This window comes from Mus caroli, chromosome 10 (genome assembly GCF_900094665.2).
Source record: "Mus caroli chromosome 10, CAROLI_EIJ_v1.1, whole genome shotgun sequence".
Lineage (NCBI taxonomy): Eukaryota > Metazoa > Chordata > Mammalia > Rodentia > Muridae > Mus > Mus caroli.
This window is the reverse complement of record NC_034579.1, coordinates 121,423,575-121,440,166: the sequence shown is the minus strand read 5'-3', so window position 1 is coordinate 121,440,166 and position 16,592 is coordinate 121,423,575. Positions and strand designations below refer to the sequence as shown.

Below are 16,592 nucleotides of genomic sequence, written 5' to 3'. Positions count from 1 at the left end.
GGGTTTCTCTGTGTAGCCTTGGCTGTCCTGGAACTCACTTTGTAGACCAGGCTGGCCTCAAACTCAGAAATCTGCCTGCCTCTGCCTCCCAAGTGCTGGAATTAAAGAAGTCTGCAATCACTACCCAGCTGCTCATGTACCTTTTACTGCTGTTAATATCCAGGTTTTTTTCACTGCAGTCAAACAGAATATAGGGTGTAACTTTTTTTGGGGGGGCGTGGTTTTTTTGTTTGTTTATTTGTTTTGTCTTGAGACAGGGTTTCTCTGTAGAGCTCTGGCTGTCCTGGAGCTCACTTTGTAGACCAGGCTGGCCTCGAACTCAGAAATCCACCTGCCTCTGCCTCCCAAGTGCTAGGATTAAAGGCATGTGCCACCATGCCCGGCTTTGGGTGTAACTTTTATTTTTTCATATTTGTTGAGACTTATTTTGTATACTAATATTTGAGCAATTTTTAGAAAGTTCCATAGGCTGTTTATTTGTGTTCTGTAGTGGATAGAATGTTTTACAGGTAGCTGCTAAATACATTTGGTTTATAAGAACATAAAATAAATCCAATGTTTCTGGAGGTTTTTGTTTTCTTTTTTTTTTCAGAGCTAGAGGATTGTCCAGATGACATATCTATTGATGAAACTACAGTATTGAAGTCACCCACAGTCACTGTGCTGTGGTTAATTTCTTGTATTAACATCTGGTAATATTTGTAGCATGAAAATAAATGGGCCTGTATTTGGAGTGCATATGTTTAAATTGTAATATCCTCTTGGTATATTATTCCATTAATGTTTGTAAAGTAACCTTCATTGTGTCTTCTGAAGTCTATCTTGCCAGATGTGAGTGAAAGACTCTAAGAGGAGTCCCTTGCTCAGGCCTCAGGACAATAGCGGACACCCAAGAACTCACGATAGACCAAGCTTGATGCAAACTACATGAAGCTTTATTCGGGGAAAATCGGAGCTCTGGGAACGACTCATATACCACGCAGGGGTAGAGGAGTCAACCCTGAGGGCAAAGGGGTTTCAGTTTTTATAGGTCCTTAAGGGGGAAATGAGAAGGGGGGAAGTAGGTGATTTCCAGATCTAAACAATGTCTATTCTAAAATGATTGATTCCTCAAGAAATGGGTATGGGAGGGAAACAAGGAAAGAGTCTAATGAAGGTGCAGCAACTCTGGATTGGCCCCAACTATGGTTGCTGGGGAGATTTTCTGACTCTTTCCCAGCAACCAATATAGCAACCAATATCACAAACACCTGGCAGTGAGGTGCAGCAATGGGCACACACCTGGTCAGAACATTGGCAGACACACAGGTTCGAGGAGTGGCCAGAGCATTGTGCACCTCTATTTTTCTAAATCAGTGAAGCTAGTTCTACTAACAATGAAATCTATTTTGCCAATTTTAGGGCTTCTGTGAGCTTTTACATTCTGTCAGGATCTTTCATGAGAATATCTACTAATGTTTGGTTTTTACTTCCATTTGCTTGCAATATCATTTTCTGCCTGTTTACCCTGAGGTGGTGAGTAACTTGACCATACACAATTTTCCAATATAAAGTCCATATCTAACTCTAAATTCCAGAAAAAGAGATCATAATTCTTTGAGTTGATCTCCAATCTATGCCTAGTAGATAGTACTCTGGCCTAGTTCATTATTCTCCAGTTTTCCCAAAATGAAGTGTGATTTTGGATGGTGATTTTGATTTTTATGATCGCCACATGTAAGTTTTAGATTCCCCTGACCCACAATATCTACTATAGAACAATCTCTTTCTAGCCTCCTAGATCAAGTATTACCCACAAAGAAATGCTACTCAAAAGTCTGTAGTAGCTTGCACAAGCCTTTCTTCCTTATCATACTGTTCTTGCTTTATTATTACCTCTCAGTTTTTTTTATTTCTACTCTAATAGTGTATATGTGTGGCCCTCCAGTAACCTCTCAGTGTAATGTCTCTCTAACGACTTGTGTATGCTCTAATTATGTATTACATTAGCTTCCTCAGATGTTTATGATTGCCACATGTAAGTTTTAGATTCCCCTGTCTAAAATCAAATAAGTTGGGGGCAAAGCTTCACAAGGTAAAAGTAGATTGGTTGTCTATAAGCAGCCTCAAATCAGCAAACAGAAGCTAAAATTGCTGTTACATGCAGGTCCTTGGCCAAAGGCAAGCGCTGACCTTTCCAAGACCTTGTGCCTCTCCATCAGCAAAGATGAAAACCCTCTTGTCAAAGGGACATTCAACTAGTGTTGGCAGAGTCACATGGCAATTATCTCCATGTAGAAATCTAGAGACTGGGGCTGGTTGGATTTTTTTAATGTTACAAATGATTAAGCAAGAATGCCCATAAGTACTTTGAAGGACAGTCTTTTGGAGGAAACAAAAGGAAAGACACAGGATCCCTAATCTCCCATCACAAGACTATTATCAAGGTACAAGTACTATTCGGAAAGAAGAGGAACTGCAGGACAAGGTGCTACAACCTGCCCATCACCCATGCTCATTGACCAATGTGTGAGTTTGCCACAGCAACAGAAAGCAAAAGCAAAAGCATTATGCCCAACAAAAAATCAACTGCACAGAAGACAACTTATTTCCTATTTCCTGCTATTATTTTTAATCATTATTGTCACTGTCATTTATTTAAGACTTGTATTTTGCTAATTTTTTATCTTTTACAATTTCATTCATATATATAATTAATTTGTTCATCTTCACCTCCCTGACCTATCTCAACACCCTCCTTCACCCACCAAAACCCTTCTTCTTCCAAATGAATCCCTCAACTTTCTTGGTTGCTGTTGTTGTTGTTGTTGTTGTTGTTGTTTAGTTTGGTTAATTGGTTTGGTTTGGTTTCTTCTTTTGTTTCCCATTGAATTTCAGTAGATTTTTTTAATACTTTATTTTATTTTTAATTTACTTTTTACACTCCATATTCCATTTCTCACACCCACACACCCACCCTCCATCTGCTCCACAGCCCACATCTCATCCCCACCCCACCCTGTCTCCATGTGGATGCCCCAAACACCCACCCAACCTGACCTCTAAATTCCCTGGGGCCTCCAGTCTCTTGAGGTTAGGTACATCATCTCTGAATGAACACAGGCCCGGAAGTCCTCTTCTGTATGTGTGTTGGGGACCTCATATGAGCTGGTGTATGCTGCCTGGTTGGTGGTCCAGTGTCTGAGAGATATCAGGGGTCCAGATTAATTGAGACTGCTGGTCCTCCTACAGGATTACCTTATCGTCATCTTCTTTCACCCTTCCCTAATTCAACAACTGGGGTCAGCTGCTTCTCTCCATTGGTCGGGTGCAAATATCTGCATCTGACTCTTTCAGCTGCTTGTTGTATCTTTCACAGGGCAGTCATGATAGATCCATTATTGTGAGCTCTCCACAGCCTCAGTAAAAGTGTCAGACATTGCGACCTCCTCTTGAGCTGGATCCCACGTTAGTTCTGTCACTGGACCTTCTTTCCTCAGACTGCGTTCCATTTCCACCCACAAACCTTCATTATTCCCATGAGAATGGATGAGCCTGCCACTTACCGTAGTCAAACCCCACATCAGAAGCCCTCCAACCTCCTCTACAAAAGTTTAGTCATGCCCCAGGTATGGCCAATTCCATATTGGGCTGAAAAACGTCCATCTCCTGTAAAGACAAGAAGTCCACTAAGTGATCAAAGTAGCAAACCACATCTGAGGTAGCCAATGAGAGATTAAAATCCAAGGAGAGAGATGGAGGTTCAAATTCCTTATCATCCAAACATGGTGTTATGATTTGTCTTAGCCTGTGCACTAGAGCTCAGTGATTATCAGGTAATTGTCATTTCCTCTGGGAAACTCCATCTTCACACAACTACTACCAGAGTCTCATTGTTCCCAGAACCCCACTGGGCTAATTGAGCTTCATGCATGAATATACAGGATCATTATTTGCAGGATCATGAACATCTTGGCAGCGGTTACTGAAGTAAAGAAAGTGACACTTCTTCCCTCATTTGCTGATGACTTCTTGTTAGATTCCTCAGAGTCTTTTTAAACTTCTTCACCACTCTCCTATTAAAAGCTTAAGTTAAAGGTTCTTGGCAACTACTACTGCTCATTAGCACACTCTTGATGTGGGTCTCCTGAGATTTTCACTTCTTTCCTCAACTGACATGCCTAGGGTCTCCTCTGAATTGAGTTGTTTAAATATGCTTTAGAAATGAGCTCTAGTGAAATGTCCTTATAGTCTGAGTTATTCAGAGGACTGACACAAGATCACTTGAACTCATAGCAAGACCCTGTTTCAAACAAATAAGCAAATTAATAAGACTGCTGCACTAAAGATGCTCAAATCTGCTAATCAGAGAGAAAGCACATAACCAGACTCAGACAAATTAGAACACAGAAAGTGGGGCTCTGAAGACATACTCCTTTGTGGGATTTTATTCACAATTTATTAATTCATAACTTGAATGAGTCACAGAAAAGAGATGCTAGATGGGAAGCTATCAGTAAATTAATACATTTATGTTAACATGGAAGGAAGTGATAACTGAGTGCTAAATTGATAAATAGTAAGATGAGTAGGCTTGGCCTATTAAAGTTTCTTAAATTCGTGAATTGTTGTAAATAATTATTTCATTAAAAAGCAATGATGCACAAGCAGGCAAGTTAAGCTTTACACCACTTTCCATCCATTCCTGTCTCTTAAGTCACGATGCTTCTCATGGACACTCAGGATTAGAATCACATAGAATTTGTTCTACAAGCCAAAGGTACGTATAGTCTGACTTTATAGCTGCATTAGCATTACTTTTTGTGATGTTAAATCATGAAGTTGTACCTCTTTTTATTAAAACACATGCTTGTTTTGCAACATTGAAACAATAGTGACAGATATAAAACAAAATGGCTCCAGTTAATGATTTCTACCTTCAGATCTGTGTGACTATGCCCGTAGCACTGTATCAAATACATCTTTCCAAATGAGTTTGATAAGTGTTTTTCCTCTCATTTTTATTGATCTGTACTTCATTTTGTAATTCATAGATAGCAAAAGTGTTATATTAATGCTAGTTCACATTGTTTCTAACTTTTAGCCAAGCATGACAGTGCATACTTCTAAGCTCAGTACTTATATTCTTGGGAGACTGATGCAGGAGGTGGAGAGAGAATGAGAACAGCCTGAGCTACACAGTACAAATCTGACTCAATTTTTTTCAACTTTTATTATTTACAAAGCCAAAACAAATACCTTTGCAAAATTACTACTGCAGAATTAGGTAGAATGTGCACATACTGTTTCAAATGATAACATGGAACTCTTTACAAAAATAATAATAATTACCAGGAGATGCCAGAGCCTGAAACTTCAAGAAGATTGGACTCTATGTCTTGTTAATTGTACATTCTTGGAGACAACACAAAAGATATGTCCCTGAAGGTTCAGATATGCTCAGCAATGGGGCATTGGGTTTCTTTATTACAGTGATCTTGAAAATCAAAACCATATAAAGTACAAAATATTCTTGATAGTCAAGGCTTCTGAGTGGAACACTAACCTTTCTGTAAAAGAGTAACAGGACCAGTGATGTGGAGTGCCTTTCCTGTTTATGTGCTGAGACTATTCTATAAAGATAAGGAAAGAGACAGCACCTATCCAGGAGGATGAGGGAATATGAGAGGAAGTCCCAGTCATGGACAAGTCCCTCCCCTGACAGGAGAATGCAAAGCATTACCTAAAAGTCCCTCCTGAAATCATTTGATCTCTCTCCTTCCCTAACAGATCACTCATTGAACTGAAAACTTAACACAGGGATAATTCTATGACAAAATAAGCTTTATACACACTGTCTTTCCAGCCAATTTCCAATGCTGTGTGGGACAGAACTGATGTTTCCTCCCCAAGTCCACTCAGTTCATCTGTTCACAAGGTATTCTTTGCTGTGTTCTCATACATAAAACTGTTCTTGGTCCACTGTAACAGCTCTTTAATAAACATCTGCAGTGCTCTCTTGGTGTCAATGAATAGCTTTACTTTGGGTTTATATGAAATACCCTTATTTACCCATCAATTTTTAGAGAGAGTTAATGCTGAGTATACATCATTCTATGTTTTCCAGCTTTTAGAACGAGAGATCTGAGGCTACCCTGTTGTTTCTGCCTGGGTGTTTCAGTTGGTCTTTTGTCCCTTACAACTTTTGGTAAAGTTTCTTTGCTTTTTACTCTTGACATCTTCCCATATGCTCTGGAATGATTATGCTCTGGTCCTATCATGTTCTCTGTGTTTAGTGTCTATTTTATTCTCTTGGTTTGGAATATTTCTACTATAATTTCATTGAATAAAATAACTATGTCCAGTGAATGTACCAGCTCCCTCTTCGATCGACATCAGTGGATCCTTAGCTTTGGGCTCTTGAATGTCACAGACTTCTTAGAAATTTGAATCAAATTCATTCCATGTTTCTCTTTCTGTAAGTCAGAATATGTTATCATCTCAACTCCATTCTTAAAATTTATTCTTCTGAATGATCTTTTATTAATGTTTTCTGCTATTCTGCTTTTAGTTATTTGATTCTTCCATTTCTAAATTTTCTGTTTAGTTCTTTCTCAGTTCTGTTTAGTTTCTCCATTTCTTGCTCAATTCTTCTTTGTTTTTGTTGAATTTCTACAAGTTATTAACCATTTTTTTAACTTTGGTAACATTCCTGTCTAGATGTTGAATTGATTTTCTTACTTTGTTAATGGGTTTGAGTCACCTATAGTAACCTTGATCCTTTTAAAAATGGACTCTGCATTCCCTCTCTGAAGTTTCATCTATGTTCTAGTCTTAGTGCCTTTCTTTGTATTGAGATTGTAAGAAGCAGCCAGAGTACAGAGATTTGCACAGGTGAAGAGCCTGCCTTTGTCTAGTTGTCAAGTATTCCTCTGGAGCTTCAGAATTTGGAGGCTCTACAACACTGAAGGGCAGGTAGGTGGTTCAGAAGTCAATTGACCTGAGCACAGACTTGGGACTGTCAAACTCAAGTAATAATCTCAACTAAAACCTGCTCCCTCCCTGAGGGTGGAGTCATTCACATCACTCTCTGAGCCAAGCATCCTGCAATTGTCAGCACCTGACCCTCCTGCCCTCCACTCTTGCCCCCATAAGCTGTGTCTCTCTCTGAGACTGTGGCTGGTTCAATTCAAGGTTCTCTGATTTCTGGTGATTCTTAGTTCTCAAACTCCTACAGTATCTCGGTTTTGAGTAATAGGTTTCCTCTAAAAAAAAAAAATGCCATCTGTGGTGATTTGGATATGCTTGGCCCATGGGAAGTAGCACTATTAAGAGGTGTGGCCTTATTGGAGGAAGTGTGTCACTGTGAAGGTGGAGCTTTGAGGTCTCATATTTGTGCTCATTTCTGGCCAATGTGATCCAGAGCCTCCTGCTGGCTGCCTGTTGAAGACAGTCTCCTCCTGGATGACTTCATGAGGATGATGGACTGAACCTCTGTAATTAAGATCCAGCACCAATTAAATGGTTGCCTTAATAAAAGTTGCCTCACTCATAGTGTCTCTTCACAATAATAAAAACCTAACTAAGACACCATCCTTCCACTGCCCTCTAAATCATACAGAATGGCCACTGATGACTCTAAATTCCAAAGTAATTGCCATGTCACCAAGATGGACAGATACAATCAAAGCTGTTGAGGGCTTTGAGATCATCCTGAGGTCAGAAATGACAAAGAATTCTCATCTGACTTGATTTTAAATAAGAATCAGCTCCCACACCCCTGGCCACTATCATAGATCCTCTAGGGTGGAGCTTCAGTTGTCCAGTGAGCTCTTTCCCATGCATTGACTGTGTTTTTCTACATATGTAGGGACCCTATCACTACTGTGCACAATTTCCAAAGCTCTCCTTTTTCTCCTTCAGATGTTATTGTCTTTCTTATTCTGACTCTTCTTCACTGGGTCACACAGAGGCAACTTATAGCACATTATCTTATTCATAAGTCTCAAGCAGAAATATCTTTAAAAAATGGTGAATGCAGAAGATTGTGTCAAAATTATACATTGAGTTATCTACTGCACATACCTTTGATAAGGAACTGAGAACTCCAGAGTTATGGAAAAGACTCTAGGAAAAGTCAAATAAATGGGGCTCTTATAATAGTTCCATAAATATTCAGAAAAATACTCCTCATCTAAATGAAAGCTAATTCCTCAAGTTCTCAAAGTAGAATGTAAACAACCCCATCTATCTAAAGTTTTCATCAGAAACTCTTAAATGAGGTTTGTATCTTTTGACTTTAAATTTTGTTTTCTAGCCACAATAAAACCACTTACCAATAAATATAAGTACAGGACAAATGCAGGAACAGTAATCTAACAGAAGATGCATCATCTGTTCTTTGGATGATACCATCTAGGATGGAAGAAATGGGACATGACAAGGAGATCCCCAAAGCCAATGAACAGAAAGGATGCTGGTAATGATGGACCACAAACTCCAAAACTCAGATGGAAGGTGGGACTTTTCACTTAACTATAATTTTAATGAAATTATTTGCCTACTAAAAGGTTCTTCAATTGTGAGTTAACCTCATTTCTTCTCCCACTGGAGTCAAGTGAGTAATATAGGCAAGACATCATTACAGAATTAATTAACATAATAAAAGATCAAAAGTACAAGGATGCTTCTATTGTGTATTCTCTGATAAACTCACTAGGCTCCAATCCAACATCAAACAATTGGCCTTGGTTAAACTAAGTGGATCAGTCAGAAGACAAAACTAAATGTCCTGGGAAAGTGACAGGTCGAGAGGAGGGGTGGGTGATAAAGGAGGGTGGGGGAGAAACAATAAGCAGAATGCATTATAAACATAAATGAAATTGTCAAAAAATGTAACTGAATTGTTTTTGAGTAGAGGCTAGTTCAAATGAAACTTAAAAACAGAAAATAATTTGGGTGTTTGTTTAAAAGAAAAGCATGCAGAAATTACAACTAAAAAAAAAAAATTAAAGAAAAGCACCATAGAAAATTCTCAGGCTAGTAAGATGGCTCCTGCAGCCTGAGGGAAAGACGTTTCCTGCAATTCTATAGAAAAAGATTAACCCATCTTAAATATTCTAGACTCCTGTCCTATCACTGACTCAACACATCTGTGTATTCACAGGCAGCCAGTGTTAGCCATTAAAAATCAGACTTTGACTGAATTCATTCTGCTGGGACTCACAGACGCTCCAGAGCTTCAAGTCTGTGTTTTCCTATTTCTTCTCCTCACATACATACTCAGCGTTCTGGGGAACCTGACCATCATCGTCCTCACGCTGCTTGATTCCCACCTCCAGACACCCATGTACTTCTTCCTCAGGAACTTCTCCTTCCTCGAAATCTCCTTCACATCCACGTTTACTCCTCGAGTGCTCTTCAGCATCTCCACAGGAATCAAGACCATCAGCTTTGCTGGGTGCTTCACTCAGTACTTCTTTGCCATCCTCTTTGGAGCCACTGAGTTTTACCTCCTGACTGCCATGTCCTATGACCGCTATGTGGCCATCTGCAAGCCCCTGCACTACACCACCATCATGAGCAACAGGGTCTGCACCCTGCTGGTCCTCTGCTCTTGGATGAGTGGGTTCCTAATCATCTTATTCCCAATCATCCTGACCAGTCAATTGGATTTCTGTGCATCCAATGTGCTCAATCATTATTACTGTGACTATGGGCCCCTCATAGAAATAGCTTGTTCTGACACAAGGCTGCTGGAACTCTTTGACTTTGTTTTAGCAGTGGTGACCTTGATTGTCACTCTGGTGCTGGTGATTTTCTCCTACACACGCATCATCAGGACCATTCTGAAAATCCCATCTGCACAGCAGAGGAAGAAGGCATTTTCCACTTGTTCCTCCCACATGGTTGTCATCTCCCTCTCTTATGGAAGCTGCATCTTCATGTACATAAAGCCTTCAGCCACAGAACGGGTTGCCTTCAATAAAGGGGTAGCTGTACTCAATAACTCAGTTGCCCCTTTACTGAACCCATTCATATACACTCTAAGGAATAAGCAGGTGAAGCAAAGCTTCAAGGATATCACTAGGAAGATTGTAAATCTCCAGTGAATCTGATGACCCCAGACTAAAGGGGAGTTCTGGACAGTAGTTAGAGTCCATCCTCACAGACGCTCAAGGCCAGCCTCTCCTCCCAGTTAATGCATCACCTGAGATGAATTTGCCATGAAGACATTTCAACTTTACATTTTAGACTTACCAATGACCTTTGAGCAAGATGTTTGTAATGAGAGTTTAGTTTCTAAAAAATCCAGCTATGTTATATAAACATGTTTTTGTTTTAATCCCGGGTGTGGGATATGGGGTTGCCTCAGATTATCCACAGCAGCAGGCTATTTGTCTTGTGTGGTGTCTGGCAGGGGTGTGATTCTGCCAGCTTCAGATGGTTTAATTCTGAAGACTCTGGAGACTTCAGAGTAAAAATGCCAGAGCCCAGAGCCCAGAGGGAAGCAGCACTCTGAAAGAAGAGGAGGAGAAGGGGGAGTGAGAAGGCATAGCTGTTCCTCCTACTGGTTCCTACTCCTCTGGTGGTCCAGAGAAAAGAAACAAAAAGTTGGAGATATCCTAACTATGAATATTGAACTTGCCTCAAGGAACTTAACATCCCTATTCATCAGGAAGTAGTTTAAAGAGACCTGTGCCCCATTTCTCCTCTAACCTTTCTCTCTTACCTAGTGTTGGTGTATTGGAAGGAATAAGGTTTGGAAGGGAGGTAGAAATAATAGAGCCCAAATAAAATAGATATAAAATATGCCTACAGATATTTAAAAAAAAATTTGTACAAATGAATGCTGTTGCCCTGATCATATCTCTCATAATATAGCTATTTAATAGAGAAATTCATTATTTGTTGTTGAACATGCTTGCTACAGGAATTTATAGGTTCTCAGTTTGGAAGCCAGTGACTAAAGGCACTTGCCATCAAACATGACAACCTGAGTGCCACACCTGGTACTAACATGATAGAAAGAAAGAAGACTCCTGCAAAGTGTTCTGAGACTTCCACTCACAAGATCTTACACATGAGCATACACACACACACACAAACATACACACATACACCTATACTAAACACAAAAAATACACACATATACACTACATATACACACAAAATATATAAATGTAAAAAAGTAATTTCTTAATTTTAATATTAGCAACACATTATGTTTGTTCAACAATAAACACTATTTATAATAAAATAGGAAAACCGTATGTAGTAGCTTCAATTTTAATTATTTCCTTATCTTTATTTTTATTTTTTTATTTTCTTACATTTTCATTTACATATTTATTTACGCTCTGTATCATCCCAACTGTCTCTATCCACCTGTGTGTGTGTGTGTGTGTGTGTGTGTGTGTGTGTGTGTGTGTGTATGTTGGGAGGGAGGGAGGCACATACATACAACAGAGAATATGTGAACATTAAAGGGCAGGTTGCAGGACTCAGTTCTCTTCTTCCACAAAGTGGGTCCCAGGTATGGGAAAGAAGTCATGGGACTTGTCCTAAAGTGCTTTTATCCTCTGAGATATCTCACTGATCCTGTGTTTCTTTTAAGTGCACCTGAAAAGATAAAGGGTGTCAATCTGTACCATCTTTCTTGCATTAGCCCTGAGGGTGCCATGTTTACATGGAAAAGTGACACACGCTTAATCCCAACATACAGGAGACATTGGCAAATGGAACTCTATAAGTTCAAGACCAGCCTGGTCTACATAGTGAATTCCAAGCCAACCAAGGCTACATAGTGGGGGAGGGGGAGAATACAAATAATATGGACGATCATACATGCAAACATCCTACTAGTTCTCAGCAGACAAAGTATTTGGCTCCTTATGTCACCTTGCTTCTAAACCTGAACCTAGTGTTCAGATGTGTAAACATGAGTCCTTGTTGTGACACATTCTAAATGCTTATGTTTTTGTCAGATGAACTAGAGACAAAGTAAGTGCCATCAAGACAAACCATGAGATTCAGCAACTGAAAACCATGGTCACTCAGTGTACCAGCCACCTCACTGTGCTGTATATCACAGATCCTGACACAACCATTATCTGAAGCAAGACAAGAAACTAGGAGTCCAGGGGAGAGGACAAAAAGCAAAAGGTCAAACAGACAATATATATGGTTCTCAGTCACTTGCAGTTTTCCAGATTCTGTACCAAAAATGTTCACATTGACAGAGGAGAGGGGCTTGCTGCAACCAAATACTTGGAATTAGAAGAAAATTCCCAAGTCTAGGCATACATAGGTCCTACATCCATAGACATATCTATTTATAATTTTACACAACACAGAGAATATGAGAATAAAGCCTCGCAGACACCATTGCAAGTCAAACCTCTCATTATGCCATCTCCAGACTGGTCATCTAGGGAACGTGAGCACTAAGGTATGGAATTTTCAGTTCAATTTGTAGAAATAGAAAAATTACACTGAGTGGGATGACCCAGAACCAGAAAGAGAAACTGTGAATATTTACTCTGTGACTTCAAATTCTTAGTCATCTGTGTTTAATTCAGAGCCTCTGTGGAAGCCATATTATCAGAGGATGACCATCAGGAGGAAATGGAGCACTTAAGGGGGTGGGTGATAAATAGAACACAAGAGATATAAAAGAAGAAAAGAGAATAATGGGTGAACACTTGTGGGAAAGAGAATGTTATAGCAAGCCAGAAGAGGGGTGGAGGCAGGGCTAAGTAACACTGAGGACATCTGGGAAAGCTAAATAAAAGTCTACTATTTTACAAGCTTATTTTAGAAAGAAATACATGATCTTCTGCCTGAAGCTGGTGGAGGCTGCCAAGAACCCCAGAGGACTCTAAATGCCGCAGGACCTCGGAATCACCTCGGGATCACGGGTGAGTGGACCGCAACATCAGCTCCAAAGAATTGCGGAGGGTCTTGTGCCAGCAGGAACAGGGACAAAGGAACCCTGCCTGACCAGAGTCGGGAATCTGTTCAGGTCGGAGCCAGCTCTGCCATCTTCCACATGAACCTGGCCAAGGGCATCTAGGGCCCCAGAGTACTCTCCACACTGAAGGACCCCAAGCAAACCCAGGACCTCATGATCACTAGAGAGCACGTGGACAACAGAAGCAACAAAGCTTCTTGGACAGGGTCCCTTCAGGCCTTCATCCTCAGCTAGGAGGCGGAGCTGAAACCCAGACCCCCCTGGGCACCTTCCTTGCCAGAGGAAAGTTGGCCTACAGGGAGGGCTCTGACCCCAGGACTCAGGAGGTGGATCAGAGTTCCAGACTTCTGGACACCTGCCCTGCAAGAGGAGAGCTTGCCTGCAGAGAGTGCTTTGACCACTGGGACTCAGGTAAGAGTTGGACTCCCAGGAGTGCTGACAGAGGCTAACAGAATCACAGGAGGAAGAATCTCCAGTCAGAGACAACTTGAACATTAACACCAGAGATTACCAAATGGCAAAAGGCAAACATAAGAATCTTGCTAACAGAAACCAAGAACCACTGAGCATCATCAGAACCCAGTATGCTGACCACAGTGAGTCCTGTATACCCCAACACACCAGAAAAGCAAGACTTGGATTTAAAATCATATCTCATGATGGTGGTAGAAGATTTTAAGAAGGGCATTATTAACTCACTTAAAGAAATACAGGGTTTTGCCACAGCATCTGGGGGAGACATCTTGGCTCTGGGATTCCACCGAGACTGGTCTGCGCAGGTGAGAGTGTGAACTGCAGTGGCTAACAGCTTCTGGGACAGGCGGAAGCCACAGAGCTTCTGAGGCAGACCGAGTTTCAGGCTCCAGATATCCGGACACCTTCCCTGCCAGAAGAGAGGTGTCCACCCTGCACAGGAGGGATTTGCCACAGTACCTGGGGCATCGTGGTTCCCGGATCCTGCCAAGACTAGTCTGCGCAGGTGAGAGTGTGGACTACAGAAGCTACACAAATTCTGGGACAAGCCCTGTTTCGAGCCTTCATCTTCAGCCAGAAGGCAGGTCCGAGCACCAGATATCTGTTCACCTTCCCTGCAAGAGGAGAGCTTGCCTGCAGAGAGTGCTCTAACCACTGTAACTCAGGAGAGAGCTAATCTTCCAGGTCTGCTGATAGAGGCTAACAGAATCACAAGAGGAACAAGCTCTAACCAGAGACAACTAGTACAATTAACTGCAGAGATTACCAGATGGCAAGGGCAAATGTAAGAATTATATTAACAGAAACAAAGAGCACTCACCATCATCAGAACCCAGCACTCCCACCTCAGCCAGTCCTGGGGACCCCAACAGACTTGAAAAGATAGACATGGATTTAAAAGAATATCTCATGATGATGGTAGAGGACATCAAAAAGGACTTTAATAACTCACTTAAAGAAATACAGGAGAACACTGCTAAAGAGTTACAAGTCCTTAAAGAAAAACAGGAAAACACATCTAAACAGGTGATGGAAATTAACAAAACCATACTAGACCTAAGAAGGGAAGTAGACACAATAAAGAAAACCCAAAGTGAGGCAACGCTGGAGATAGAAAACCTAGGAAAGAAATCTGGAACCATACATGCCTGCATCAGCAACAGAATACAAGAGATAGAAGAGAGAAGCTCAGGTGCAGAAGATTCCATAGAGAACATCTCCACAACAATCAAAGAAAATGCAAAATGCAAAAAGATCCTAACTCAAAGCATCCAGGAAATCCAGGACACAATGAGAAGACCAAACCTGCCAAAAATAAGAGTAGATGAGAAAGAAAAATTTCAAATTAAACAGCCAGAAAATATCTTCAACAAAATTATAGAAGAAAATTTCCCAAACCTAAAGAAAGAGATGCCCATGAACATACAAGAAGCCTACAGAAATCAAATAGACTGGACCAGAAAAGACATTCCTCCAGACACATAATAATCAGAACAACAAATGCACTAAATAAAGATAGAATATTAAAAGCAGTAAGGGAAAAAGGTAAAGTAATATATAAAGGCAGGACTATCAGAATTACACCAGACTTTTCACCAGAGACTATGAAAGCCAGAAGATCCAGAACAGATGTTATACAGACACTAAGAGAACACAAATGCCAGCCCAGGCTACTATACCTAACCAATCTTTCAATTACCATAGATGGAAAAACCAAAGTATTCCACGACAAAACCAAATTCATACATTATCTTTCCACAAGTCCAACACTTCGAAGGATAATAACAGAAAAAAAAACAATACAAGGACAGAAACCATGTCCTAGAAAAAGCAAGAAGGTAATCCTTCAACAAACCTAAAAGAAGACAGCCACAAGAACAGAATGCCAACTCTAACAATGAAAATAATGGGAAGCAACAATTACTTTTCTTTAATATCTCTTGATATCAATGGATTCAATTCCACAATAAAAAGAAATTGACCAACAGACTGGCTACACAAACAGGACCCAACATTTGGCTGCATAAGGGAAACCCATCTCGGGGGAAAAAGACAGACACTACCTCAGAGTGAAAAGCTGGAAAACAATTTTCAAAGTAAATGGTCTGAAGAAACAAGCTGGAGTAGCCATTCTAATATCTAATAAAATTGACGTCCAACCCAAAGTTATCAAAAAAGAAAAGGAGGGGGACTTCATACTCATCAAAGGTAAAATCTTCCAAGATGAACTCTCAATTCTAAATATCTATGCTCCAAATTCAAGGGCATCCATTTTCTTTTAGGTAACTATAGTAAAGCTCAAAGCACATATTGTACCTCACACAATAATAGTGGGAGATCTCAACACCCCACTCTCACCAATGGACAGATCCTGGAAACAAAAACTAAACAGAACCACATGGAAACTAACAGAAGTTATGAAAAAATGGATTTAACAGATATCTACAGGACGTTTTATCCTAAAACAAAAGGATATGCCTTCTTCTCAGAACCTCATGGTACCTTCTCCAAAATTGTCCATATAATTAGTCACAAAACAGGCCTCATCAGATACAAAAATATTGAAATTGACCCATGCATCCTATAACATCACCATGGACTAAGGCTGATCTTCAATAACAACATAAATAATAGAAAGCCAACATTGACGTGGAAACTGAACACACTTCTCAATGATACCTTGTTCAAGGAAGGAATAAAGAAAGAAATTAAGGACTTTTTGGAGTTTAATGAAAATGAAGCTACAACATACCCAAACTTATGGGACACAATGAAAATATTTCTAAAAGGAAAACTCATAGCTCTGAGTGCCTCCAAAAAGAAGCTAGAGAGAGCACACACTAGCAACTTGACAACACACCTAAAAGCTCTAGAATAAAAGGAAGCAAATTCACAAAAGACGAGTAGATGGCAGGAAATAATCAAACTCAGGGGTGAAATCAACCAAGTGGAAACAAGAAGAACTAGTCAAAGAATCAACCAAACGAGGAGCTGGCTCTTTGAGGAAATCAACAAGCTAGATAAACCATTAGCCATACTCACTAGAGGTCACAGGGACAGCATCCTAATAAACAAAATCAGAAATGAAAAGGGAGACATAACAACAGATCCTGAAGAAATCCAAAACACCATCAGATCCTTCTACAAAAGGCTATACTCAACAAAA

At 40.2% G+C, this 16,592-nt stretch overlaps 1 protein-coding gene across 1 annotated transcript; it reads left to right on the top strand.

The window, feature by feature from the left end:
* The first annotated feature begins 8,399 nt into the window (after positions 1–8,399).
* On the top strand, positions 8,400–10,091 carry LOC110302777 (olfactory receptor 6C4-like). Its single transcript, XM_021173513.1, has 2 exons — positions 8,400–8,458; positions 9,146–10,091. Exons 1-2 carry the CDS (start codon positions 8,400–8,402, stop codon positions 10,089–10,091), a joined length of 1,005 nt encoding a protein of 334 aa, XP_021029172.1.
* The last annotated feature ends 6,501 nt before the right edge of the window (positions 10,092–16,592 follow it).